The sequence below is a fragment of the Acanthochromis polyacanthus genome, chromosome 21 (genome assembly GCF_021347895.1).
Source record: "Acanthochromis polyacanthus isolate Apoly-LR-REF ecotype Palm Island chromosome 21, KAUST_Apoly_ChrSc, whole genome shotgun sequence".
NCBI classification, from domain to species: domain Eukaryota; kingdom Metazoa; phylum Chordata; class Actinopteri; family Pomacentridae; genus Acanthochromis; species Acanthochromis polyacanthus.
The window spans coordinates 32,450,728-32,478,575 of NC_067133.1; the positions used below are offsets into that span (position 1 = coordinate 32,450,728).

A 27,848-nucleotide genomic window follows, 5' to 3' on the forward strand; every position below is an offset into this window, starting at 1 on the left:
AGAGAGAGATCATTTGAGGCGCTGGTGCGGGGTAGTTTGGACAAAGCCAGCTGCGTTGACCGATTTTCATCTCTGTCTAAACTGGGCTATTTGAATACCCTTGTGGAAGCTTCACATTTACCATGAGACTGAAAATGGGTATCCTTTATGTGTGTGTCAGTGCATATCCAGGGTATAAACTTCTGCAGAGAGTCAGTTGTTCCATTTGTGTGACTAACCGGTCTATCATGTTATTTTTTCAGTTCAAAGGCCCTTTTGTCAGTTCAGGGTAAAACCATTTTTATGTATTGACTAAAGTTGATTGGGCTGTACTGGTATTATAGTTGAAAAACATTTTGAGTTTTAGCCTTATGATGCCACCTCAGTGGGCAAATGTTGAAACTGGTATATAATAAACAATTGCATCTGTCCATGGGTTGTTTCTATATTGGTTTTCAACTGAGTGGTGAGTCTCCATTCCAGGGGAAACAGTGATGCAGAGACCCTCTGGCCTTGGTTAGCAGCGCTTCAGTGGGAAGTTTTGATGAAGGACAGTTTTGGGAAGATAAAGGAGGCCAAAATTTATCAGCTCCCTGTCAACAAAGATATCAGGTTGATTTCATAAACATAAAAGAAACTAAAGCAGATCAATAGATAAACGTCGTCAGCTTAACCACCCACACTCTGTCGTGTTGCTGAACAGGGGCGGAGGGATGTCTGTAAAGACAGCCCTCAGACACCCCTGGATGGCAGCATTTGAACTGCTGGAGACTTCACCATCTCACTAAGACTCTGTCAAAGAGAAAATGATGAGTCTAGCAGGCGATATGAAGGTAACACACTGGCTTTTACTTTCAATTCTCGCCTTAAGTTTTGACATTGTGATTTTGTTTTCTCATGGAACCATTTTTATCTTATAGAAAGCTGGCAAGGCCATGTTAAAAGCCCTAAAGAGAAATGGCCTCTAACTGGTCTAAAGGTTGAAAGCTTCTGGCTCTCTCCGCCCCGGGAAGGTGAGACAAATTTTTTAATATCTTGATCAGGACCATTTTCATGTTCTGGTTTAGCTACCTATACTATCGTAACCTAATTTGTTCCTTCTTTTGTCTCCTCTCTCTCTCTCTCTCTAACTGCAACCTGAGCCCAGAGGCAGAACCATGCCTTGCAGTTCTGGAGGTAAGATGCGGGACGACCCCTATTTACCAAGAGCTTGGAGGGACCAGAACTGTAGCTCATGGAACCATGCCAACTCTCATCGTCACCTCATCAGGTACACCAAACTTCTACACACCAACCAGCCTCTTACACAGGAGGACTTGAGAGTTGACTTTAATTTAAAAGCAAAAAAATTCAATTGTCTCAAGTTTAATTCAGGGTAAGATTACACAATGAAAAAAAGATGTATTAGATGTACTGCTTTTTGAAATGAAATAGTGTTCTGATAATCTGGTGTCATCAACTTGTCACCACTCAGGCTCTGAAAGGGCCTGAATCTGGACCTGCCTCCATGAAAACAGCTTCATGCTTTCTTTGCTGTTTACTTTTTTTCAGGGAAGTTCCTGATCTTGAAAACTGAATTCTCAATGTATCTATCTTGGCAGGATATCCTGACCCAAGGTGGTGTGGCTGTGTGGTGAGGTAACCTGTGGTGGGTCACCTCAAGTGCAGTAGATTATTGAGAATGATGGCCTGCTTGTAAACCCTGGTTCTATCCAAAAGTTGCCCAGAGGACACCAATGTTTACACCTGTAGGGCCACCACCAAAATGACCACGGGGAGACATTGCTGCTCAGTCCAACTAACTGTTTCAAGAATATGATTGTGTCTTACATATGCAGAGATACAGTGTATAAATATGAGTTATGAGTGCCGGTGAAGCTGTATGTACATTCTGTAACATGGGACTGACAATTTGGGACTTAAACTGTGCAACCCGACGTGTGGCTGGAAATATATATAATAAAAACGTGTTTATTTGCACAGTATCTTGATTGAATATTGTTAAAGAGCTATGGAAGTCATCTTAAACATACCGCACATGCACATCTACATCATTCAGTGAACATCTTGCATCAAAATAAATAGATGGAAATAATCCCCAGATGACGTATCTTGATATTACACACTATTCTGCCATGCACAGCTTTCAGTGACTACAATTTAGGCTTATCTCTTTAGTATCATTGTGGCAGTTTCTGATCTATGCTAAAAGACTGCAGTCCATCTCATTATGGCCAATACTACTAGAACAAAACAGTGGTGCCCATATATTGATGTGAGTTTCCAGACCTCATTTAAACCTCATTTGCATATTAAAAACTATGTTTCTGTGTGCAGTTAGGGTTTTTCACCATGAAACATGTTTTTGGCGGGCTGTTTTAGGATTATCCTTTTTTTTGATTGTTGTCACTTCATACAATCCCAGGTTCAGCTGACATATCAACGCCCCTCCCAAAAAATTTACATTGGCTGGATCATTTGGGTAGATGAAGTTATCAGATATCAATTTTGGCTTTAAATGTTGACAGTTTTTCAAACAGAAAGGACCGATATTTTTTGTTGTTGTTTGCTGTCAGGTTTCTCTCCTTTATATGGCTACTGGTTTTGCCTTCATATGGAGGAAATAGGTGAATAATAGTTGGAAATTTGTGTGTGTTTGCTAAAAATATGTGGCAAGGTGACAGTAGGAGATATTGGGGAAATCTTTTCCCGAGGACAAAAGAATGTTTGCAAAATCTTGTTTAAGGGCTTCCCTTCTGCCAGGTTGAATTTCAGACTGCAAACAATGCAATGGGGGCAATGAAAACTTCAGACCTCCACCTGTAGAGGGAGGGGAAAAGTCCTTGCAGCTACGTACATTTTTTTCTGCTTTTTCTTCAAGTTTTTTATAGTCATTTTAATTTAAACTTAACCAAGAACCCACCACATGGACCAAAATCTATGATCTAATTGTATGTTGGAATTCTTAGATTTTTGTCCCTCAGCCAGAAAACGCAGGTCCGCCGAAAGACACTCATTTGAACAACAACAACTTAAAGACAGCACTTTGGAGAGTTTATTTCTAGGAACAACAAAGATGAGTATGAAGCAATCCAAAAATAGTTGTTATCCTTTGCGAAGTATTTTCTTGTGATATTTTTCAATACAAGGCGTGCCACAAAGAGAGATTAGCATGTTCTGACTCCAAGCACAGCTGAACCTGTCCCTGATTAAAGAAGGAAGGATTGTGCACAGCTGAGCTGCATTTATCATTTTTCAAAAACTGTTTCTTTATATGCACCATTTAAGCTCTAACTGTTCAATTTCAAACTGATAAAAAAAACCCAATGTTACATTATTATAAGGTGTTTAGATTTTTAGCTGTATAATTTATGATTCAAACAATCAGTAAGGCCTGTATAAAGAGCCTATAAAAATTTGTTTTAGAAACTTCACATAAACAGTCTGCCAGTTACATTATGTAATCTCCCATGTTGGTTCAGTGGCTGATTGTCAGATTGAAAGAATTTCTTCCTAATCATAACCCCAGTTATTTATGACATGGATGAAACCAATACAATGGATTTTGAGAAGCCTAAAGATCATAGCAGCACAACATGTATAATAGCTTTCCTACCGAACTTGAAATGCAATTAGATCTGCTTAATAATTTTGGGGAATCAATGTTCAGTATTTCTGCAGCCATTTAGTTATGAAAAATGTGAACAGATGTAAAATTTATCAAGGGAAGTCATCTTTTGATCATCTTTTGGTTTTAAACCATGATTAAAAGTCATTTCCGCAATAGGGTTTACAGTAAACCTCTCTACTGAAAGGGGGGGAAAGGCCTTAACTGAACATTTCCAGATGGTACAGATTCCTAGGAAGCTCTGCTGTCCATTGAACCTTCCAGATTGCTTCTTTGCGCAATAATTTGATAATGCATAAATTCCCTTGTCAGTTTGATCAGAACACAAAAGAATACTTTAACACTTGAAAGTTTCTTGTAAGTTGACCTGCAGCTTAAGGACTTGTTTCCCCGTGCTTATTTGATTAACAGCTTGAAAATGAGGATGCTGGTAGGAAACCAGATAAATGATCTTTGCAGGACACTGACACGACTGCAGTAAAAAAAAGGTGTTAATACTTTTTTGACATGTATATATACAAACCTGAGGCCTAGGCTCTAGCAGTAATGAATGGACACAGTCCTTAAAGTTGTGAGATCCCACTTGTATTCCCAGTAGTCCATTGAGTCATTCAAGGCATCTTTTAATATAAGTCTAAATATCTGTTTCCTGTAATTACTGTGTTTGGGGGTATGTCTTCAACGGTTTCCCCGTCTCTACAGTAAGAAATCAACATACAGATATGTTGTCAGGCCGCTTGAAAGCTGTGCCATTTCCAGATGAGGTGCTAGTATTTTATTCTGCACAATAGTTCACTTAACACGTCTGTAAGCTCTGCAGTAGTAGGAGAAACATAAGAGTAAGATGTAACTTGAGCTGAAAACAGCAGGAATCTTTCTACGCTGCCCACCGTAGACCATTTTAAACATTATGCAACAATTCTTCATTCAAAATATTATAAGTTGGAGAAGACTACAAATCCATATACAAGGGAGGTTGACATTTACTCTTGAATGCAACAGATGTGATAATTACAAATGTCGTCAAACAAACCCATGTACATTTCTAATTTGCTGTTACGATAAATTTTTGTGTTTACTTACAAAATATAATTAGTTTGGCTTGGGTGTGAATGACCTTTAAGTGTCACAGATTTCACTTTCCAAGCTACCAGTTGGTCAATGAGAGTAAAGAGAAATTATTTTTTTGTGAAAACACAAAAAGTTTGAATCACATGGTGAAAAGCCAGAAACCGCTGAAAAGTGGTTGTATTGCATGAAAATCACAAGACAACCTTGTTTGCCATAAGCCTCCACATACACATTGTCTCCACTCGGGGAGATGACCACAGCGTGTCCGCATGTCATGGCATCATTCTCACTGGTATCCGCCACGGATGATAAGCGTTCACGCGTTCTTCATTAGGCTCACAACAGAGTTGGGAACGGTGCGAGATTGTTCATCATTGAAAATCGAAAGAAGTACATTCCTTTGACCACTGCGGTGAAAATGCCTGTAAAACAAGGAGAGGTGGATTAAATTTGGAGGATTTTTTTCATTTGGCTTTTCCCTCTCTTTCTCTCCCTGTACTTTAACATACATTATTTCTGTTGAGGGATTGTACAGCTGCCAGCGTTTGAGAAACCTTCTTAACTGAAGTGGGGTAGCAGTGGTAAAGGGTCCGGTGGTTTTCACCACCAGATTCCTGAGCAGTTGGCAGAAAATGTTACTTGTGGAATGCCTGAAACGTAAATCAAATTACCACAAAATACAATCAGAAATAAGAATTTAATGTTAGTTAGAATATATTCATTATGCATGGTGTTTACTGAAAGCCGCATAAATTGGTCATCCATCCTAGCTAAGGTATATGGCAATATTTCTACAGATTGTCTAAGATAAGACTGACATGCCAGGTGTTCATGTATAATTGCGCATTAACTGTTACTTCACATAAGGCTCGTCTGGTAAAAAGTTGCAAAATAAAATAAATGCCAAGGGGGATAGGGTTTTAATTAAGTTCTTTGTTATAAAATAAGGAGACATTACAAAACTGTCATAGAAAGTTTGCAGGGTCCTCATTTTTAAGTTACTTTGAAAAACCTGTAAGATAACAGTCAGGTTTACTATGACAGTATCATTTATATATTTAGTATATATAATATTTGCAATGCTATCCTTAAATGTTCCATACCATCATGACAAAAGGGTTAGAAATGTAAAATTCCAAGCCATGCACTTCCTTTAAACATGTTGCCATATCCCATAAAGAACATTTGCTAACATTACCACCAGTAAAAAAAAAAGGTTTACGCAGTTCCAGGACTTCTTTTTCCAGTGTTTTGCAGGGTTTGGTCTCCAAGAAAAACTTATTTTTTTCCTCCATAATATTTGCAAATTTTCTGTCCCAATTGCTCCCAGGTTTTGAGATATGGAGGTGGGAGCAGACATCACAGTAGCTTGAGTGCTGATAGCTTCACCATTTGCTTTATAAATTTTGAGGTTCGGCAAGAAGAGCAGCTGAACGCTAGATCAGAAGCCACAAAGTGTCTTCTCTTGTGGTTTTAAAAAATCTTTGCCTTCTAGCAATGAGTCCTGAAAAGTCTCTCTCCTTATATACTTCACCTGACCTTTGTTTTGCCAAACAGGAATTAGTTTCAGGAAACAATCATGTAACTCTTTATTTGCTGCCAATCTGGGGCCATGTTGTTATGAAATAAACTCTTTTAATCTCAATTAAACTTCCCCAGGTGTTAAATGTTTAAAAATATACAAAAAACATTAAAAAGTGAGATAATAAAGAAATATGAAAAACGTGCAAATGTCCAACAGTGGTTCATGATAATTTCAATAATGGGTAATACAGTATACAGCATGTGATATAAGGCGAGTTAAAATATAGGTCATACTTTGGCACGCTAAAGTCCAAAGAGATGTGGTCAGATTTAAAAGATAAAACTGATGTTCAAACCTGTTCAATCGAACAATACTGCAACTTGTTTGGACTCATGAATTTCAGATGCAACTTCATTCAAAGGGAATAAAAGATTTTAGTACATAGTCCTCGGTAATAACCTGGAACAGTCATGAAGCAAGAATCTTTAGATGTGAAATACGACAGTAAATAAATGCAATCAATAGGATAAATTGAGATGCGGGTGATGATGATAAATATCTTTAAAAGCAATTAAGTGAGGACAAATTAATCACAAGAATTCTGTCTTTCCGGCATTTATATTATACGTTGATGCACAGTGTTTGGTGATCATAGCTGTGTTTTGTTGAGTGACTATTCATGGTGCTCAATGTATGTTTACTCAAGTGTCTTCCTTTTCACTTACACTGACATTGTGCAAAATGGAAAACGCTGCAGATTTAACATAAACAGAAAAAGAAAACAAACTTTCTGCCACTCTTGGGTCGGATGCTCCCTTTATAAAAATAGACTTTTTATTCTAAATTAATATCACCTAATAGAATTAAGGTTGAAAAAAATACATAAAGTTAAGTGGTGGTTTTAAAAAAAGAAAGAAAAACATACAAGAATCCACAAGTAACTAATGGTAATCACATACAGAGTATACGCAGCAGGTTACTGTAAGGCAATAAGTTTAAAAATATGGTATAATTGCAACACTAAAGTCAAAAGAGATGTGATCCGATTTCAAAATAAGTACTGATGTTGTCAAGCCTTGTTCGCAGAACAATATTGCATTTTGTTTCGGCCTATCCTCATAAATTCCAGGCTGTGTCCTAATTGATTAGGAGCTAAAGATCTCCAGCTAAGCAGTTAAGTATATAGTCCTTGCTATACCTGAAATTCACAAAACAGTTAAAATCAAAAGTAAGAAATAGCAGCAATCAGTAGGATCTATTGGAAGATGTAGGCGATTAAAAAGTAGATTAGCACTATTATGGCTCATATATGTTCACGGTTATTTTGTTTTAGCATGTATATTTAATTAATGACTTGCTGGTTGTCTGCTTATGCATTAGCCTGTTTATTTCAGAAACCCCGTTTTGCCTATTTTAGTATTGTATTTGTATTATTTTGTGTTAAAATTTTTTTCTTACTAAGTTTTTTTGTCTGTCTTAATGTTTTTTCACATATTTTGTTGCTGATTGTCTAATAATATATAGCTCTAGTTGTTTAAATATTGGTTACTAATACATTGATAGTTAAATATTCTTTCTTCCAAGCTCTTTTTTTTTTTCAGAATAAGATAACAGTTGTTTTTTGGAAAAGCACACGCTATTTCAATGTCATAGTGTAATTTTAATCAGTAAGATTGAAGTCACTGATCTTGCTCATGAAAACAGTAAAAATCTGCTTTGAGCACCAGACACTCTGTTCTGACTGTAACTCCGCCTCAACATCATGTTTATTGCATGTTTATTACCGCGAAATGACGTTGTTTGCTGTCACATTTGCTGACCTCTGATCCCTTTCAACATTCATTCTGGGTCAACCTGCCCACCCTGGAATACTTTCTCTATCTGTTGTTAGACATATTGGAGACAGTTTTGTAGGTGCCAAGCCAAGCTCACCAGCTACACCTTATCACAGTAATTAGGCCTTCTACAGATCAATGCTCTGCCTCTGAAGTGCGTTTAAAGCATTTGCTATTTAAAACTAGCTTCCTCCTTTCTCTCCTGGACTTACACCACCTCCATATTTGGAGCTGCCTGTTTCGATTCATCCCCTTGTTTCTCTCAGTTTTGGGTTAATTAAGTGTAGCGCAATCAGGGGTTATGTTATAATAGCCAATTATTATCTATTAAGTCCATTGTGTTTGTAGGCACCATGTCTGGACACAGTGACACAGATTCACATTTTCATCGCAATTTTTTTAACAAGTGCGCAAGGAGTGCCTTTTGCTGAGCTACTTTTCGACGTATGTAGTACAGCATTAATTTTTGACTTGCGAGTTTAACTTTATAATGTTAAAAGATCACAAGGCTCTCTGCGATCTAAAATGAGTAACGTGTCCTTTGAAGACTTCTGACATAAAGGAATTTTATTCTCAAAGCCTGAATAACTGGGTGGTAGCGGAAGTATCCTCATCTTGGCGCAATTGTTCCTGGGAACATGGTAATTTTCCAGATTGGATTGAGTTACTCTAAAGGCTGTGTGAAGCTGAGAGGTTTAACTGGCGTTTCCGGTCCGTCGCAGGCTTTTATTTTGAAATTGTGCTGTGCTTTTATTTTGAAAGGCAAGACAGGAAGATCTCACCTGGTCAAATTTGCATTGGAGTTACTCTAAAGCAGGGTGTCAAACTCAGTTCCTGGAGGACCACTATCCTCTGTGTTCTAGATGTTTCCTCTTCAACACACCTGATTCAAATGATCAGCTCATCATCACGCTCAGCAGAAGCCTGATAACGAGCCTGATCATTTGAATCAGGTGTGTTGGAACTGAGTTTTACAGCCCTGCTTCTAAGGCTGGTGTGAAGCTGAGAGGTAGATTCTGATTTACAGGCTGAAAATGCAGCTCCTGTGGAGGTATTGGTGTGAAGGTGGGTGTGCACACCATGAGTCTGTGTGTGTGCGTGGGACCATGCCTGCGCGTGTGGTAAGGCGGTTGCTATGGCCCCCCCATAGCAACGGTGCTGCCACAGACAGCAGAAACAGTGCTTCTCAGCAGCAGCGCGCAACGTCTGTCGTTCTGGCGATAACTGTGGGGCTAACCGTGAATGCTAGCTGAAAACCGAAATGACCGTGAGGCGAGAGGAAGGCTGTGGCTACCATAAATGGTAATTATTTTCCAATATTGTGGAAATGACCGAGTTACAGCAATTTAAAAACACTGTCCCTCCGTGAGGCAGATGATTCAGTTTACATTGGTTCCTATGGAGAGAACGGTGCGACTTTGGTCTAAACTGCTGCTGCCATTTCACTTCAGAAAGAGCTAGGTCTTCAAACTTGGATTCATTTGAAATCCCAGGAAAATTGTTTACAATCTGACCAAATGTCATTCCCCTAACATTTATCGTTTGGTCGTGAGGGCGATGCGATCGGGGGAAATTTCAGGCGGATTTTTCTCCTCTCCTCCACTCTACCAACTGACATGCCGCACTCTAACCAGAGCAGATTTTGAGAATTTTCACTTTTTTGAGGACTCACTGATCAAAACTGTAAATCTCAGCCTGACATAAAATACATTCCTGCGGAGACAAGAAAAATCACTGCGTTTTGGTGGTTAAATGAAGTTTCTCGGTGAACGTATGGCGAAGGAGCGGCGTTTTGAAAATAGTGGATTTTTGAGCTGATTTTTTTCACTCCCCATTCATTTTCTATGGGACTTTTTTCGCAGTTTTTTGCGAATAATTCTGCGAAAAAAATGACGAACTTCTTAGAAAAGTCATAGCCCGGGATTCCCGAAGAAGCCGCACGTTTTGATATATAATTTGCTTTGGTTTTCTCAAAGCCCTAGGACGAGTTAGCGACCGAAAAACGGCGGAACGTTAATAATAACTAGACAATTCCCGCTGGTGCGGAAATCGTGGGAGGGGCTCGGGGTGTGTGCATGTCCGGAGCTGGGCAGGAGAGGGGTATTTTTTGGTCCGTCACAGGCTTTTATTTTCAAATTGTGCTGTGCTTTTATTTTGAAAGGCAGAGACAAGAAGATCTCACCTGGTCAAAATTTGGATTGGAGTTACTCAAAGGGCTGTGTGAAGCTGAGAGGTTTAACTGGCAAATTGTGCTGTGAAGTAATTTTGAAAGGCAGAGACAGGAAGATCTCACCTGGTCAAAATTTGGATTGGAGTTACTCAAAAGGCTGTGTGAAGCTGAGAGGTTTAACTGGCAAATTGTGCTGTAAAGTAATTTTGAAAGGCAGAGACAGGAAGATCTCACCTGGTCAAAAATTGGATTGGAGTTACTCTAAAGGCTGTGTGAAGCTGAGATGTTTAAACTGGCATTTCCAGTCTGTCGCAGGCTTTTATTTAGAAATGTGCTGTGTTTTTATTTTGAAAGGCAGAGACAGGAAGATCTCACCTGGTCAAAATTTGGATTGGAGTTATTGTAAAGGCTGTGTGAAGCTGAGAGGTTTAACTGGTGTTTTCAGGCCCATCACAGGCTTTTATTTTGAAATTGTGCTGTGCTTTTATTTTGAAAGGCAGAGACAGGAAGATCTCACCTGGTCAAAATTTGGATTGGAGTTACTCTAAAGCAGGGGTGTCAAACTCAGTTCCTGGAGGTCCACTATCCTCTATGTTTTAGATGTTTCCCTGTTCCAACACACCTGATTCAAATAATCAGCTCATCATTAAGCTCAGCAGAAGCCTGATAACGAGCCTGATCATTTGAATCAGGTGTGTTGGAACTGAGTTTGACACCCCTGCTCTCAAGGCTGTGTGAAGCTGAGAGGTTTCAGTGATTTTCAGGCTGAAATGCAGCTCCTGTGGAGGTATTGGGTGTGAAGGTGGGTGTGGCACACCAATGAGTCTGTGTGTGTGCGTGCGAGCATGCCTGCGCGTGTGTAAGGGCGGTTGCTATGGGCCCCCATAGCAACGGTGCCTGCCACAGACAGCAGAAAAGTGCTTCTCAGCAGCACCGCGCAACGTCTCGTTCTGGCGCTAATTGTGGGCGAACCGTTAATGCGAGCTGAAAACTAAAATGACCGTGAGCGAGAGGAAGGCTGTGGCTATCCATAGATATGATTATTTTCCAAATATTGAGAGAAATGACCGAGTTACAGCGATTTAAAAAACACTGTCCCTCCATGAGCCAGATGATTCAGTTTACATTGGTTCTTATGGGGAGAACGGTGCAACTTTGGTCTAAACTGCTGCCTGCCATTTCCCTTCAGAAAGAGCTAGGTCTTCAAACTTGGATTCATTTGAATCCCAGGAAAATTGTCTACAATCTGACCAAATTTCATTCTCCTAACATTTATCGTTTGGTCGTGAGGGCGATGCGATCGTGAAATTTTCAGGCGGATTTTTCTCCTCTCCTCCACTCTACCAACTGACATGCCGCACTCTAACCAGAGCAGATTTTGAGAATTTTCACTTTTTTGAGGACTCACTGACGAAAAACTATAAATCTCAGCCTGACATAAAATACATTCCTGCGAAGACAAGAAACATCACTGCGTTTTGATGGTTAAATGAAGTTTCTAGGTGACCGTATGGCGAAGCAGTGGCGTTTGGAAAAAAGTGGATTTTTTGAGCCGAATTTTTTCACTCCCCATTCATTTTCTATGGGACTTTTTTCGCAGTTTTTTGCGAATAATTCTGCGAAAAAATGACGAATGTCTTAGAAAAGTCATAGCACACTATTCCCGATGAAGCCGCACGTTTTGATATATAATTTGCTTTGATTTTCTCAAAGCCCTAGGAGGAGAAGCGAATCGAAAAACGGCGGAAACGTGATTAATAAAATATAATAAACGCAGCAGGAGAACAATAGTGGCTCGTGGCTTCGCCACGAGCCACTCTCCTCCCATTGCTTTGCAATGGAGAGGAGAGTGGCTCGTGTCGAAGCCCGAGCCCCTAACTAGACAATTCCCGCTCGCGGAAATCGTGGGAGGGGCTCGGGATGTGTGCATGTCCGGAGCAGAGCACGAGAGGCAAGAAGATCTCACCTGTTCAAAATTTGGATTGGAGTTACTGTAAAGGCTGTGTGAAGCTGAGAAGTCTAACAGGCAAATTGTGCTGTGCTTTTATTTTGAGAGGAAGAGACAAGAAGATTGGACCTGGTCAAAATTTGGATTGGAGTTACTGTAAAGGCTGTGTGAAACTGAGAAGTTTAACTGGCAAATTGTGCTGTGCTTTTATTTTGAAAGACAGAGACAGGAAGATCTCACCTGGTCAAAATTTGAATTGGAATTACTCAAAAGGCTGTGTGAAGCTGAGAGGTTTAACTGGCGTTTCCAGTCCGTCACAGGCTTTTATTTTAAAATTGTGCTGTGCTTTTATTTTGAAAGGCAGAGATGGGAAGATCTCACCTTGTCAAAATTTGGATTGGAGTTACCCCAAAGCAGGGGTGTCAAACTCAGTTCCTGGAGGTCCACTATCCTCTATGTTCTAGATGTTTCCTTCTGACAACACACCTGATTCAAATAATCAGCTCATCATTAAGCTCAGCAGAAGCATTATAACGAGCCTGATCATTTGAATCAGGTGTGTTGGAACTGAGTTTGACACCCCTGCTCTAAAGGCTGTGTGAAGCTGAGAGGTTGAACTGATTTTCAGGCTGAAATGCAGCTCCTGTGAAGGTATTGGGTGTGAAGGTGGGCGTGGCACACCAATGAGTCTGTGTGTGTGCGTGCGAACATGCCTGCGCGTGTGTAAGGGCGGTTGCTATGGGCCCCCATAGCAACGGTGCCTGCCACAGACAGCAGAAAAGTGCTTCTCAGCAGCAGCGCGCAACGTCTCGTTCTGGCGCTAACTGTGGGCTAACCGTGAGTGCTAGCTGAAAACCGAAATGACCGTGAGCGAGAGGAAGGCTGTGGCTAACCAGAAATGTAATTATTTTCCAAATATTGTGAGAAATGACCGAGTTACAGCGATTTAAAAAACACTGTCCCTCCATGAGGCAGATGATTCAGTTTACATTGGTTCCTATGGGGAGAACGGTGCGACTTTGGTCTAAACTGCTGCCTGCCATTTCACTTCAGAAAGAGCTAGGTCTTCAAACTTGGATTCATTTGAATCCCAGGAAATTTGTCTACAATCTGACCAAATTTCATTCCCCTAACATTTATCGTTTGGTCGTGAGGGCGATGCGATCGTGAAATTTTCAGGCGGATTTTTCTCCTCTCCTCCACTCTACCAACTGACATCACGCACTCTAACCAGAGCAGATTTTGAGAATTTTCACTTTTTGAGGACTCACTGATCAAAAACTGTAAATCTCAGCCTGACATAAAATACATTCCTGCGAAGACAAGAAAAATCACTGCGTTTTGATGGTTAAATGAAGTTTCTAGGTGAACGTATGGCGAAGCAGTGGCGTTTGGAAAAGAGTGGATTTTTTTTTTCAGTCCCCATTCATTTCTATGGGAATTTTTTCTCAGTTTTTTGCGAATAATTCTGCGATAAAATGACGAATTTCTTAGAAAAGTCATAGCACACTATTCCCGATGAAGCCGCACGTTTTGATATATAATTTGTTTTGGTTTTCTCAAAGCCCTAGGACGAGTTAGCGACCGAAAAACGGCGGAAACGTGAAGAAGTATAATAATAAACGCCAACAGGAGAACAATAGTGGCTCGTGTCGAAGCCCGAGCCCCTAACTAGACAATTCCCGCTCGCGGAAATCGTGGGAGGGGCTCGGGATGTGTGCATGTCCGGATCTCACCTGGTCAAAATTTGAATTGGAGTTACTGAAAAGGCTGTATGAAGGTGAGAGGTTTAACTGGCAAATTGTGCTGTACTTTTATTTTGAAAGGCAGAGACAGGAAGATCTCACCTGGTCAAAATTTGGACTGGAGTTCCTGTAAAGGCTGTGTGAAGCTGACAAGTCTAACAGGCAAATTGTGCTGTGCTTTTATTTTGAGAGAAAGAGACAGGAAGATCAGACCTGGTCAAAATTTGGATTGGAGTGACTCCAAAGGCTGTGTGAAGCTGAGAGGTTGAACTGGCGTTTCCAGCCTGTCGCATGCTTTTATTTTGAAATTGTGCTGTGCTTTTATTTTGAAAGGAAGAGACAGGAAGATCTCACCTGGTCAACATTTGGATTGGAGTTACTGTAAAGGCTCTGTGAAGCTGAGAAGTTTAACTGGCGTTTCCAGTCCGTTGCAGGCTTTTATTTTGAAATTGTGCTGTGCTTTTATTTTGAAAGGCAGAGACAGGAAGATCTCACCTGGTCAAAATTTGGATTGGAGTTACTCTAAAGCAGGGGTGTCAAACTCAGTTCCTGGAGGTCCACTATCCTCTATGTTTTAGATGTTTCCCTCTTCCAACACACCTGATTCAAATAATCACCTCATCATCAAGCGCAGCAGAAGCCTGATAACGAGCCTGATCATTTGAATCAGGTGTGTTGGAACTGAGTTTGACACCCCTGCTCTAAAGGCTGTGTGAAGCTGAGAGGTTTAACTGGCATTTTTGGTCTGTTGCAGGCTTTTATTTTGAAATTGTGCTGTGCTTTTATTTTGAAAGGCAGAGACAGGAAGATCAGACCTGGTTAAAATTTGGATTGGAGAAAAGGCCGTGTGAAGCTGAGAGGTTTAACTGGCGTTTCCAGTCCGTCACAGGCTTTTATTTTTGAAATTGTGCTGTGCTTTTATTTTGAAAGGGAAAGACAGGAAGATCTCACCTGGTCAACATTTGGATTGGAGTTATTGTAAAGGCTGTGTGAAGCTGAGAGGTTGAACTGGTGTTTTCAGGCCCATCACAGGCTTTTATTTTGAAATTGTGCTGTGCTTTTATTTTGAAAGGGAAAGACAGGAAGATCTCACCTGGTCAAACTTTGGATTGGAGTTACTCTAAAGCAGGGGTGTCAAACTCAGTTCCTGGAGGTCCACTATCCTCTATGTTCCAGATGTTTCCTTCTTACAACACACCTGATTCAAATGATTAGCCATCATCAAGCTCAGCAGAAGCCTGATAACGAGCCTGATCATTTGAATCAGGTGTGTTGGAACTGAGTTTGACACCCCTGCTCTGAAGGCTGTGTGAAGCTGAAAGGTTTCAGTGATTTTCAGGCTGAAATGCAGCTCCTGTGGAGGTATTGGGCGTGAAGGTGGGTGTGGCACACCAATGAGTCTGTGTGTGTGCGTGTGAACATGCCTGCGCGTGTGTAAGGGCGGTTGCTATGGGCCACCATAGCAACGGTGCCTGCCACAGACAGCAGAAAAGTGCTTCTCAGCAGCAGCGCGCAACGTCTCGTTCTGGCGCTAATTGTGGGCTAACCGTTAATGCTAGCTGAAAACCGAAATGACCGTGAGCGAGAGGAAGGCCGTGGCTTTCCATAAATGTAATTATTTTCCAAATATTGTGAGAAATGACCGAGTTACAGCGATTTAAAAAACACTGTCCCTCCATGAGGCAGATGATCCAGTTTACATTGGTTCTAATGGGGAGAACGGTGCGACTTTGGTCTAAACTGCTGCCTGTCATTTCCCTTCAGAAAGAGCTAGACCTTCAAACTTGGATTCATTTGAATCCCAGGAAAATGGTTTACAATCTGACCAAATTTCATTCCCCTAACATTTATGGTTTGGTCGTGAGGGTGATGCGATCGTGAAATTTTCAGGCGGATTTTTCACCTCTCCTCCACTCTACCAACTGACATGCCGCACTCTAACCAGAGCAGATTTTGAGAATTTTCACTTTTTTGAGGACTCACTGATCAAAAACTGTAAATCTCAGCCTGACATAAACTACATTCCTGCGGAGACAAGAAAAATCACTGTGTTTTGATGGTTAAATGAAGTTTCTAGGTGAACGTATGGCGAAGGAGTGGCGTTTGGAAAAAAGTGGATTTTTTGAGCCGATTTTTTTCACTCCCCATTCATTTTCTATGGGACTTTTTGCGCAGTTTTTTGCGAATAATTCTGCGATAAAATGACGAATGTCTTAGAAAAGTCATAGCCCGGGATTCCGATGAAGCCGCACGTTTTGATATATAATTTGTTTTGGTTTTCTCAAAGCCCTAGGACGAGTTAGCGACCGAAAAACGGCGGAAACGTGAAGAAAATATAATAATAAACGCAGCAGGAGAACAATAGTGGCTCGTGGCTTCGCCACGAGCCACTCTCCTCCCATTGCTTTGCAATGGAGAGGAGAGTGGCTCGTGCCGAAGCCCGAGCCCCTAACTAGACAATTCCCGCTGGTGCGGAAATCGTGGGAGGGGCTCGGGATGTGTGCATGTCCGGAGCAGCGCGGGATAGGCATATTTACTCTAAAGGCTGTGTGAAGGTGAGAGGTTTAACTGGCGTTTCCAGTCTGTCGCGGGCTTTTATTTTGAAATTGTGCTGTGCTTTAATTTTGAAAGGCAGAGACAAGAAGATCTCACCTGGTCAAAATTTCGTTTGGAGTTACTCTAAAGGCTGTGTGAAGCTGAGAGGTTTAACTGGCAAATTGTGCTGTAAAGTAATTTTGAAAGGCAGAGACAGGAAGATCTCACCTGGTCAAAATTTGGATTGGAGTTACTGTAAAGCAGGGGTGTCAAACTCAGTTCCCGGAGGACCACTATCCTCTGTGTTCCAGATGTTTCCTTCTTACAACACACCTGATTCAAATGATTAGCTATCATGAAGCTCAGCAGAAGCCTGATAACGAGCCCGATCATTTGAATCAGGTGTGTTGGAACTGAGTTTGACACCCCTGCTCTAAAGGCTGTGTGAAGCTGAGAGGTTTAACTGGTGTTTTCAGGCCCATCTCAGGCTTTTATTTTGAAATTGTGCTGTGCTTTTATTTTGAAAGGGAAAGACAGGAAGATCTCATCTGGTCAACATTTGGATTGGAGTTACTCTAAAGCAGGGGTGTCAAACTCAGTTCATGGAGGTCCACTATCCTCTATGTTTTACATTTTTCCCTCTTCCAACACACCTGTTTCAAATAATGAGCTCATCATCAAGCTCAGCAGAAGCCTGATAACGAGCCTGATCATTTGAATCAGGTGTGTTGGAACTGAGTTTGACACCCCTGCTCTAAAGGCTGTGTGAAGCTGAGAGGTTTCAGTGATTTTCAGGCTGAAATGCAGCTCCTGTGGAGGTATTGGGTGTGAAGGTGGGTGTGGCACTCCAATGAGTCTGTGTGTGTGCGTGGGAGCATGCCTGCGCGTGTGTAAGGGCGGTTGCTATGGGCCCCATAGCAACGGTGCCTGCCACAGACAGCAGAAAAGTGCTTCTCAGCAGCAGCGCGCAACGTCTCGTTCTGGCGCTAATTGTGGGCTAACCTTGAATGCTAGCTGAAAACTAAAATGACCGTGAGCGAGAGGAAGGCAGTGGCTTTCCATAAATGTAATTATTTTCCAAATATTGTGAGAAATGACCGAGTTACAGCGATTTAAAAAACACTGTCCCTCCATAAGGCAGATGATTCAGTTTACATTGGTTCTAATGGGGAGAACGGTGCAACTTTGGTCTAAACTGCTGCCTGCCATTTCCCTTCAGAAAGAGCTAGTCCTTCAAACTTGGATTCATTTGAATCCCAAGGAATTTGTCTACAATCTGACCAAATTTTATTCCTCTAACGTTTATCGTTTGGTCGTGAGAGCGATGCGATCGTGAAATTTTCAGGCGGATTTTTCACCTCTCCTCCACTCTACCAACTGACATGCCGCACTCTAACCAGAGCAGATTTTGAGAATTTTCACTTTTTTGAGGACTCACTGATCAAAAACTGTAAATCTCAGCCTGACATAAAATACATTCCTGCGGAGACAAGAAAAATCACTGCGTTTTGATGGTTAAATGAAGTTTCTAGGTGAACGTCTGGCGAAGGAGTGGCGTTTTGAAAATAGTGGATTTTTTGAGCCGATTTTTTTCACTCCCCATTCATTTTCTATGGGACTTTTTTCGCAGTTTTTTGCGAATAATTCTGCGAAAAAATGAGGAATTTCTCAGAAAAGTCATAGCCCGGGATTCCCGATGAAGCCGCACGTTTTGATATATAATTTGCTTTGGTTTTCTCAAAGGCCTAGGACGAGTTAGCGACCGAAAAACGGCGGAAACGTGAAGAATAATAAAAGAGAACTAGACAATTCCCGCTGGTGCGGAAATCGTGGGAGGGGCTCGGGATGTGTGCATGTCCGGAGAGGCGTATTTCCGCGTTTTCCAGCCCATAACAGGCATTTATTTTGAAGTTGTTCCGTGCTTTTATTTTGAAAGCAAGAGACAGCAAGATCTCACCTGGTCAAAATTTGGATTGGAGTTACTGTAAAGGCTGTGTGAAGCTGAGAGGATTAACTGGCGTTTTCCAGTCCGTCCATCGCAGGCTTTTATTTTGAAATTGTGCTGTGCTTTTATTTTGAAAGGAAGAGATGGGAAGATCTCACCTGGTGAACATTTGGATTTAAGTTACTGTAAAGGCTGTGTGAAGCTGAGAGGTTTAACAGGCATTTCCAGTACCTTGCAGGCTTTTATTTTGACATTGTGCTGTGCTTTTATTTTGAACGGCAGAGACAGGAAGATGTCACCTGGTCAAAATTTAGATTGGAGTTACTCAAAAGGCTGTGTGAAGCTGAGAGGTTTAACTGGCGCTTTCAGTCCGTCGAAGGCTTTTATTTTGAAATTGTGCTGTGCTTTTATTTTGAAAGGCAAAGACAGGAAGATCTCACCTGGTCAACATTTGGATTGGAGTTACTCTAAAGCAGGTGTGTCAAAGTCAGTTCCTGGAGGTCCACTATCCTCTATGTTCTAGATGTTTCCTTCTTACAACACACCTGATTCAAATAAGCAGCTCATCATCAAGCTCAGCAGAAGCCTGATAACGAGCCTGATCATTTGAATCAGGTGTGTTGGAACTGAGTTTGACACCCCTGCTCTAAAGGCTGTGTGAAGCTGAGAGGTTTAACTGGTGTTTTCAGGCCCATCGCAGGCTTTTATTTTGAAATTGTGCTGTGCTTTTATTTTGAAAGGGAAAGACAGGAAGATCTCACCTGGTCAACATTTGGATTGGAGTTACTGTAAAGCAGGGGTGTCAAACTCAGTTCCCGGAGGACCACTATCCTCTGTGTTCCAGATGTTTCCTTCTTACAACACACCTGATTCAAATGATTAGCTATCATGAAGCTCAGCAGAAGCCTGATAACGAGCCCGATCATTTGAATCAGGTGTGTTGGAACTGAGTTTGACACCCCTGCTCTAAAGGCTGTGTGAAGCTGAGAGGTTTAACTGGTGTTTTCAGGCCCATCTCAGGCTTTTATTTTGAAATTGTGCTGTGCTTTTATTTTGAAAGGGAAAGACAGGAAGATCTCATCTGGTCAACATTTGGATTGGAGTTACTCTAAAGCAGGGGTGTCAAACTCAGTTCATGGAGGTCCACTATCCTCTATGTTTTACATTTTTCCCTCTTCCAACACACCTGTTTCAAATAATGAGCTCATCATCAAGCTCAGCAGAAGCCTGATAACGAGCCTGATCATTTGAATCAGGTGTGTTGGAACTGAGTTTGACACCCCTGCTCTAAAGGCTGTGTGAAGCTGAGAGGTTTCAGTGATTTTCAGGCTGAAATGCAGCTCCTGTGGAGGTATTGGGTGTGAAGGTGGGTGTGGCACTCCAATGAGTCTGTGTGTGTGCGTGGGAGCATGCCTGCGCGTGTGTAAGGGCGGTTGCTATGGGCCCCATAGCAACGGTGCCTGCCACAGACAGCAGAAAAGTGCTTCTCAGCAGCAGCGCGCAACGTCTCGTTCTGGCGCTAATTGTGGGCTAACCTTGAATGCTAGCTGAAAACTAAAATGACCGTGAGCGAGAGGAAGGCAGTGGCTTTCCATAAATGTAATTATTTTCCAAATATTGTGAGAAATGACCGAGTTACAGCGATTTAAAAAACACTGTCCCTCCATAAGGCAGATGATTCAGTTTACATTGGTTCTAATGGGGAGAACGGTGCAACTTTGGTCTAAACTGCTGCCTGCCATTTCCCTTCAGAAAGAGCTAGTCCTTCAAACTTGGATTCATTTGAATCCCAAGGAATTTGTCTACAATCTGACCAAATTTTATTCCTCTAACGTTTATCGTTTGGTCGTGAGAGCGATGCGATCGTGAAATTTTCAGGCGGATTTTTCACCTCTCCTCCACTCTACCAACTGACATGCCGCACTCTAACCAGAGCAGATTTTGAGAATTTTCACTTTTTTGAGGACTCACTGATCAAAAACTGTAAATCTCAGCCTGACATAAAATACATTCCTGCGGAGACAAGAAAAATCACTGCGTTTTGATGGTTAAATGAAGTTTCTAGGTGAACGTCTGGCGAAGGAGTGGCGTTTTGAAAATAGTGGATTTTTTGAGCCGATTTTTTTCACTCCCCATTCATTTCTATGGGACTTTTTTCGCAGTTTTTTGCGAATAATTCTGCGAAAAAATGAGGAATTTCTCAGAAAAGTCATAGCCCGGGATTCCCGATGAAGCCGCACGTTTTGATATATAATTTGCTTTGGTTTTCTCAAAGGCCTAGGACGAGTTAGCGACCGAAAAACGGCGGAAACGTGAAGAATAATAAAAGAGAACTAGACAATTCCCGCTGGTGCGGAAATCGTGGGAGGGGCTCGGGATGTGTGCATGTCCGGAGAGGCGTATTTCCGCGTTTTCCAGCCCATAACAGGCATTTATTTTGAAGTTGTTCCGTGCTTTTATTTTGAAAGCAAGAGACAGCAAGATCTCACCTGGTCAAAATTTGGATTGGAGTTACTGTAAAGGCTGTGTGAAGCTGAGAGGATTAACTGGCGTTTTCCAGTCCGTCCATCGCAGGCTTTTATTTTGAAATTGTGCTGTGCTTTTATTTTGAAAGGAAGAGATGGGAAGATCTCACCTGGTGAACATTTGGATTTAAGTTACTGTAAAGGCTGTGTGAAGCTGAGAGGTTTAACAGGCATTTCCAGTACCTTGCAGGCTTTTATTTTGACATTGTGCTGTGCTTTTATTTTGAACGGCAGAGACAGGAAGATGTCACCTGGTCAAAATTTAGATTGGAGTTACTCAAAAGGCTGTGTGAAGCTGAGAGGTTTAACTGGCGCTTTCAGTCCGTCGAAGGCTTTTATTTTGAAATTGTGCTGTGCTTTTATTTTGAAAGGCAAAGACAGGAAGATCTCACCTGGTCAACATTTGGATTGGAGTTACTCTAAAGCAGGTGTGTCAAAGTCAGTTCCTGGAGGTCCACTATCCTCTATGTTCTAGATGTTTCCTTCTTACAACACACCTGATTCAAATAAGCAGCTCATCATCAAGCTCAGCAGAAGCCTGATAACGAGCCTGATCATTTGAATCAGGTGTGTTGGAACTGAGTTTGACACCCCTGCTCTAAAGGCTGTGTGAAGCTGAGAGGTTTAACTGGTGTTTTCAGGCCCATCGCAGGCTTTTATTTTGAAATTGTGCTGTGCTTTTATTTTGAAAGGGAAAGACAGGAAGATCTCACCTGGTCAACATTTGGATTGGAGTTACTCTAAAGCAGGGGTGTCAAACTCAGTTTCTGGAGGACCACTATCCTCTATGTTTTAGATGTTTCCTTCTTACAACACACCTGATTCAAATGATACACTATCATTAAGCTCAGCAGAAGCCTGATAACGAGCCTGATCATTTGAATCAGGTGTGTTGGAAGTGAGTTTGACACCCCTGCTGTAAAGGCTGTGTGAAGCTGAGAGGTTGAACTGATTTTCAGGCTGAAATGCAGCTCCTGTGGAGGTATTGGGTGTGAAGGTGGGTGTGGCACACCAATGAGTCTGTGTGTGTGCGTGCGACCATGCCTGCGCGTGTGTAAGAGCGGTTGCTATGGGCCCCATAGCAACGGTGCCTGCCACAGACAGCAAAAAAGTGCTTCTCAGCAGCAGCGCGCAACATCTCGTTCTGGCGCTAATTGTGGGCGAACCGTTAATGGTAGCTGAAAACGAAAATGACCGTGAGCGAGAGGAAGGCTGTGGCTTTCCATAAATGTAATTATTTTCCAAATCTTGTGAGAAATGACCGAGTTTACAGCGATTTAAAAAACACTGTCCCTCCATGAGGCAGATGATTCAGTTTACATTGGTTCTTATGGAGAGAACGGTGCGACTTTGGTCTAAACTGCTGCCTGCCATTTCACGTCAGAAAGAGCTAGGTCTTCAAACTTGGATTCATTTGAATCCCAGGAAAATTGTTTACAATCTGACCAAATTTCATTCCCCTAACATTTATAGTTTGGTCGTGAGGGCGATGCGATCGTGAAATTTTCAGGCGAATTTTTCACCTCTCCTCCACTCTACCAACTGACATGCCGCACTCTAAACAGAGCAGATTTTGAAAATTTTCACTTTTTTGAGGACTCACTGATCAAAACTGTAAATCTCAGCCTGACAGAAAATACATTCCTGCGGAGACAAGAAAAATTACTGCGTTTTGATGGTTAAATGAAGTTTCTAGGTGAACGTATGGCGAAGCAGTGGCGTTTGGAAAAAAGGGGATTTTTTTGAGCCGATTTTTTTCGGTCCCCATTCATTTTCAATGGACTTTTTTGGCAGTTTTTTGCGAATAATTCTGCGAAAAAATGACGAATGTCTTAGAAAAGTCATAGCCCGGGATTCCCGATGAAGCCGCACGTTTTGATATATAATTTGTTTTGATTTTCTCAAAGCCCTAGGACGAGTTAGCGACCGAAAAACGGCGGAAACGTGAAGAAAATATAATAATAAACGCAGCAGGAGAACAATAGTGGCTCGTGGCTTCGCCACGAGCCACTCTCCTCCCATTGCTTTGCAATGGAGAGGAGAGTGGCTCGTGCCGAAGCCCGAGCCCCTAATAATAATAAACGCCACAGGAGAAACAATAGTGGCTCGTGGCTTCGCCACGAGCCACTCTCCTCCCATTGCTTTGCAATGGAGAGGAGAGTGGCTCGTGTCGAAGCCCGAGCCCCTAACTAGACAATTCCCGCACGCGGAAATCGTGGGAGGGGCTCGGATGTGTGCATGTCCGGAGCTGGGCAGGAGAGGGTTATTTTTTGGTCCGTCACAGGCTTTTATTTTGAAATTGTGCTGTGCTTTTATTTTGAAAGGCAGAGAAAGGAAGATCTCACCTGGTCAAAATTTCGAATGGAGTTACTCTAAAGGCTGTGTCAAGCTGAGAGGTTTAACTGGCAAATTGTGCTTTAAAGTAATTTTGAAAGGCAGAGACAGGAAGATCTCACCTGGTCAAAATTTGGATTGGAGTTACTATAAAGGCTGTGTGAAGCTGAGAGGTTTAACTGGCATTTCCAGTGTGTCGCAGGCTTTTATTTTGAAATTGTGCTCTGCTTTTATTTTGAAAGGCAAAGACAGGTAGATTTCACCCTGTCAAAATTTGGATTGGAGTTACCCCAAACCAGGGGTGTCAAACTCAGTTCCTGGAGGTCCACTATCCTCTGTGTTTTAGATGTTTACCCCTTCCAACACACCTGATTCAAATGATCAGCTTATCATGAAGCTCTGCAGAAGCATTATAACAATCCTGATCATTTGAATCAGGTGATTTGGAACAGGGAAACATCTAAAACATAGAGGATTGGAGTTACTCTAAAGGCTGAGTGAAGCTGAGAGGTTTAACTGGCGTTCCAGTCCGTCACAGGCTTTTATTTTAAAATTGTGCTGTGCTTTTATTTTGAAAGGCAGAGATGGGAAGATCTCACCTGGTCAACATTTGGATTGGAGATACTCTAAAGCAGGGGTGTCAAACTCAGTTCCTGGAGGTCCACTATCCTCTATGTTTTAGATGTTTCCCTCTTCCAACACACCTGTTTCAAATAATCAGCTCATCATCAAGCTCAGCAGAAGCCTGATAACGAGCCTGATCATTTGAATCAGGTGTGTTGGAACTGAGTTTGACACCCCTGCTCTAAAGGCTGTGTGAAGCTGAGAGGTTGAACTGATTTTCAGGCTGAAATGCAGCTCCTGTTGAGGTATTGGGTGTGAAGGTGGGTGTGGCACTCCAGTGAGTCTGTGTGTGTGCTTGGGAGCATGCCTGCGCGTGTGTAAGGGCGGTTGCTATGGGCCCCCATAGCAACGGTGCCTGCCACAGACAGCAGAAAAGTGCTTCTCAGCAGCAGCGCGCAACGTGTCGTTCTGGCGCTAATTGTGGGCTAACCGTTAATGCTAGCTGAAAACCGAAATGACCGTGAGCGAGAGGAAGGCTGTGGCAAACCATCAATGTAATTATTTTCCAAATATTGTGAGAAATGACCGAGTTACAGCGATTTAAAAAACACTATCCCTCCATGAGGCAGATGATCCAGTTTACATTGGTTCTTATGGAGAGAACGGTGCGACTTTGCTTTAAACTGCTGCCTGCCATTTCCCTTCAGAAAGAGCTAGGTCTTCAAACTTGGATTCATTTGAATCCCAGGAAAATTGTTTACAATCTGACCAAATTTCATTCCCCTAACATTTATCGTTTGGTCGTGAGGGCGATGCGATCGTGAAATTTTCAGGCGGATTTTTCTCCTCTCCTCCACTCTACCAACTGACATGCCGCACTCTAACCAGAGCAGATTTTGAGAATTTTCACTTTTTTGAGGACTCACTGATCAAAAACTGTAAATGTCAGCCTGACATAAAATACATTCCTGCGGAGACAAGAAAAATCACTGCGTTTTGATGGTTAAATGAAGTTTCTAGGTGAACGTATGGCGAAGGAGTGGCGTTTGGAAAAAAGTGGATTTTTTCAGCCGATTTTTTTCACTCCCCATTCATTTTCAATGGGACTTTTTTCGCAGTTTTTTGCGAATAATTCTGCGAATAAATGACGAATTTCTTAGAAAAGTCATAGCACACTATTCCCAATGAAGCCGCACGTTTTGATATATAATTTGTTTTGGTGCTCTCAAAGGCCTAGGACGAGTTACGAATCGAAAAACGGCGGAAACGTTAATAATAACTAGACAATTCCCGCACGCGGAAATCGTGGGAGGGGCTCGGCATGTGTGCATGTCCGGAGAGGCGTATTTCGGCGTTTTCCTGGTCAAAATTTGGATTGGAGTTACTCGCAAGGCTGTGTGAAGTTGAGAGGTTGAACTGGCGTTTTCTGGTTTATCGCAAGCTTTTATTTTGAAATTGTGCTGTGCTTTTATTTTGAAAGGCAGAGATGGGAAGATCTCACCCGGTCAAAATTTGGATTGGAGTTACTGTAAAGCAGGGGTGTCAAACTCAGTTCCTGGAGGACCACTATCTTCTGTGTTCCAGATGTTTCCTTCTTACAACACACCTGATTCAAATCATTAGCTGTCATGAAGCTCAGCAGAAGCCTGATAATGAGCCTGATCATTTGAATCAGGTGTGTTGGAACTGAGTTTGACACCCCTGCTCTAAAGGCTGTGTTGTAAAGGCTGTGTGAAGCTGAGAGGTTTAACTGGCATTTTTGGTCTGTTGCAGGCTTTTATTTTGAAACTGTGCTGTGCTTTTATTTTGAAAGGCAGAGACAGGAAGATCAGACCTGGTTAAAATTTGGATTGGAGAAAAGGCCGTGTGAAGCTGAGAGGTTTAACTGGCGTTTCCAGTCCGTCGCAGGCTTTTATTTTGAAATTGTGCTGTGCTTTTATTTTGAAAGGCAGAGACAGGAAGATCTCACCTGGTCAAAATTTAGATTGGAGTTACTTTAAAGGCTGTATGAAGCTGAGAGGTTTAACTGGCGTTTCCAGTCCGTCACAGGCTTTTATTTTGAAATTTTGCTGTGCTTTTATTTTGAAAGGCAGAGACGGATTGGTCTCACCCGGTCAAAATTTGGATTGGAGTTACTGTAAAGCAGGGGTGTCAAACTCAGTTCCTGGAGGTCCACTATCCTCTGTGTTCTAGATGTTTCCTTCTTACAACACACCTGATTCAAATAATCAGCTCATCATTAATCCCAGCTGAAGCCTGATAACGAGCCTGATCATTTGAATCAGGTGTGTTGGAACTGAGTTTGACACCCCTGCTCTAAAGGCTGTGTGAAGCTGAGAGGTTTAACTGATTTTCAGGCTGAAATGCAGCTCCTGTGGAGGTATTGGGTGTGAAGGTGGGCGTGGCACACCAATGAGTCTGTGTGTGTGCGTGTGAACATGCCTGCGCGTGTGTAAGGGCGGTTGCTAAGGGCCCCCATAGCAACGGTGCCTGCCACAGACAGCAGAAAAGTGCTTCTCAGCAGCAGCGCGCAACGTCTCGTTCTGGCGCTAACTGTGGGCTAACCGTGAGTGCTAGCTGAAAACCAAAATGACCATGAGCGAGAGGAAGGCTGTGGCTAACCATAAATGTAATTATTTTCCAAATATTGTGAGAAATGACCGAGTTACAGCGATTTAAAAAACACTGTCCCTCCATGAGGCAGATGATTCAGTTTACATTGGTTCCTATGGAGAGAACGGTGCGACTTTGGTCTAAACTGCTGCCTGCCATTTCACTTCAGAAAGAGCTAGGTCTTCAAACTTGGATTCATTTGAATCCCAGGAAATTTGTCTACAATCTGACCAAATTTCATTCCCCTACCATTTATCGTATGGTCGTGAGGGCGATGCGATCGTGAAATTTTCAGGCGGATTTTTCTCCTCTCCTCCACTCTACCAACTGACATCACGCACTCTAACCAGAGCAGATTTTGAGAATTTTCACTTTTTTGAGGACTCACTGATCAAAAACTGTAAATGTCAGCCTGACATAAAATACATTCCTGCGGAGACAAGAAAAATCACTGCGTTTTGATGGTTAAATGAAATTTCTAGGTGAACGTATGGCGAAGCAGTGGCGTTTGGAATAAAGTGGATTTTTTCAACCGATTTTTTTCAGTCCCCATTCATTTTCTATGGGACTTTTGTCGCAGTTTTTTGCGAATAATTCTGCGAAAAAATGACAAATTTCTTAGAAAAGTCATAGCCCGGGATTCCCGATGAAGCCGCACGTTTTGATATATAATTTGTTTTGATTTCTCAAAGCCCTAGGACGAGTTAGCGACCGAAAAATGGCGGAAACGTGAAGAAAATATAACTAGACAATTCCCGCTGGTGCGGAAATCGTGGGAGGGGCTCGGGATGTGTGCATGTCCGGAGCTGGGCAGGAGAGGGGTATTTCTTGGTCCGTCACAGGCTTTTATTTTGAAATTGTGCTGTGCTTTTATTTTGAAAGGCAGAGACAGGAAAATCTCACCTGGTCAAACTTTGGATTGGAGTTACTGTAAAGGTTGAGTTAAGCTGAGAGGTTTAACTGGTGTTTCCAGTCTGTCGCAGGCTTTTATTTTGAAATTGTGCTGTGCTTTTATTTTGAAAGGCAGAGACAAGAAGATCTCACCTGGTCAAAATTTGGATTGGAGTTACTCAAAAGGCTGTGTGAAGCTGAGAGGTTTAACTGGCAAATTGTGCTGTAAAGTAATTTTGAAAGGCAGAGACAGGAAGATCTCACCTGGTCAAAATTTGGATTGGAGATACTCTAAAGGCTGTGTGAAGCTGAGATGTTTAACTGGCATTTCCAGTCTGTCGCAGGCTTTTATTTTGAAATTGTGCTGTGCTTTTATTTTGAAAGGCAGAGACAGGAAGACCTCACCTGGTCAAAATTTGGATTGGAGTTACTCTGAAAGCTGTGTGAAGCTGAGAGGTTTGACTGGCAAATTGTGCTGTAAAGTAATTTTGAAAGGCAGAGACAGGAAGATCTCACCTGGTCAAAATTTGGATTGGAGTT

At 42.0% G+C, this 27,848-nt stretch overlaps 2 protein-coding genes across 2 annotated transcripts in view; one reads left to right on the forward strand and one right to left on the reverse strand.

Annotated features, from left to right (window-relative positions):
• The window catches only part of LOC127531699 (coenzyme Q-binding protein COQ10 homolog, mitochondrial-like), a 5,116-nt gene extending 4,377 nt beyond the window's left edge, over positions 1-739 (forward strand). Inside the window, 1 exon segment of the mRNA XM_051941538.1 lies at positions 683-739. Within this exon segment, the coding sequence (XP_051797498.1) occupies positions 683-739 (57 nt within the window).
• LOC127531561 (zinc finger protein OZF-like) overlaps positions 1-27,848 on the reverse strand; it is a 204,554-nt gene that overhangs the window by 108,404 nt on the left and 68,302 nt on the right. The window lies entirely within an intron of this gene.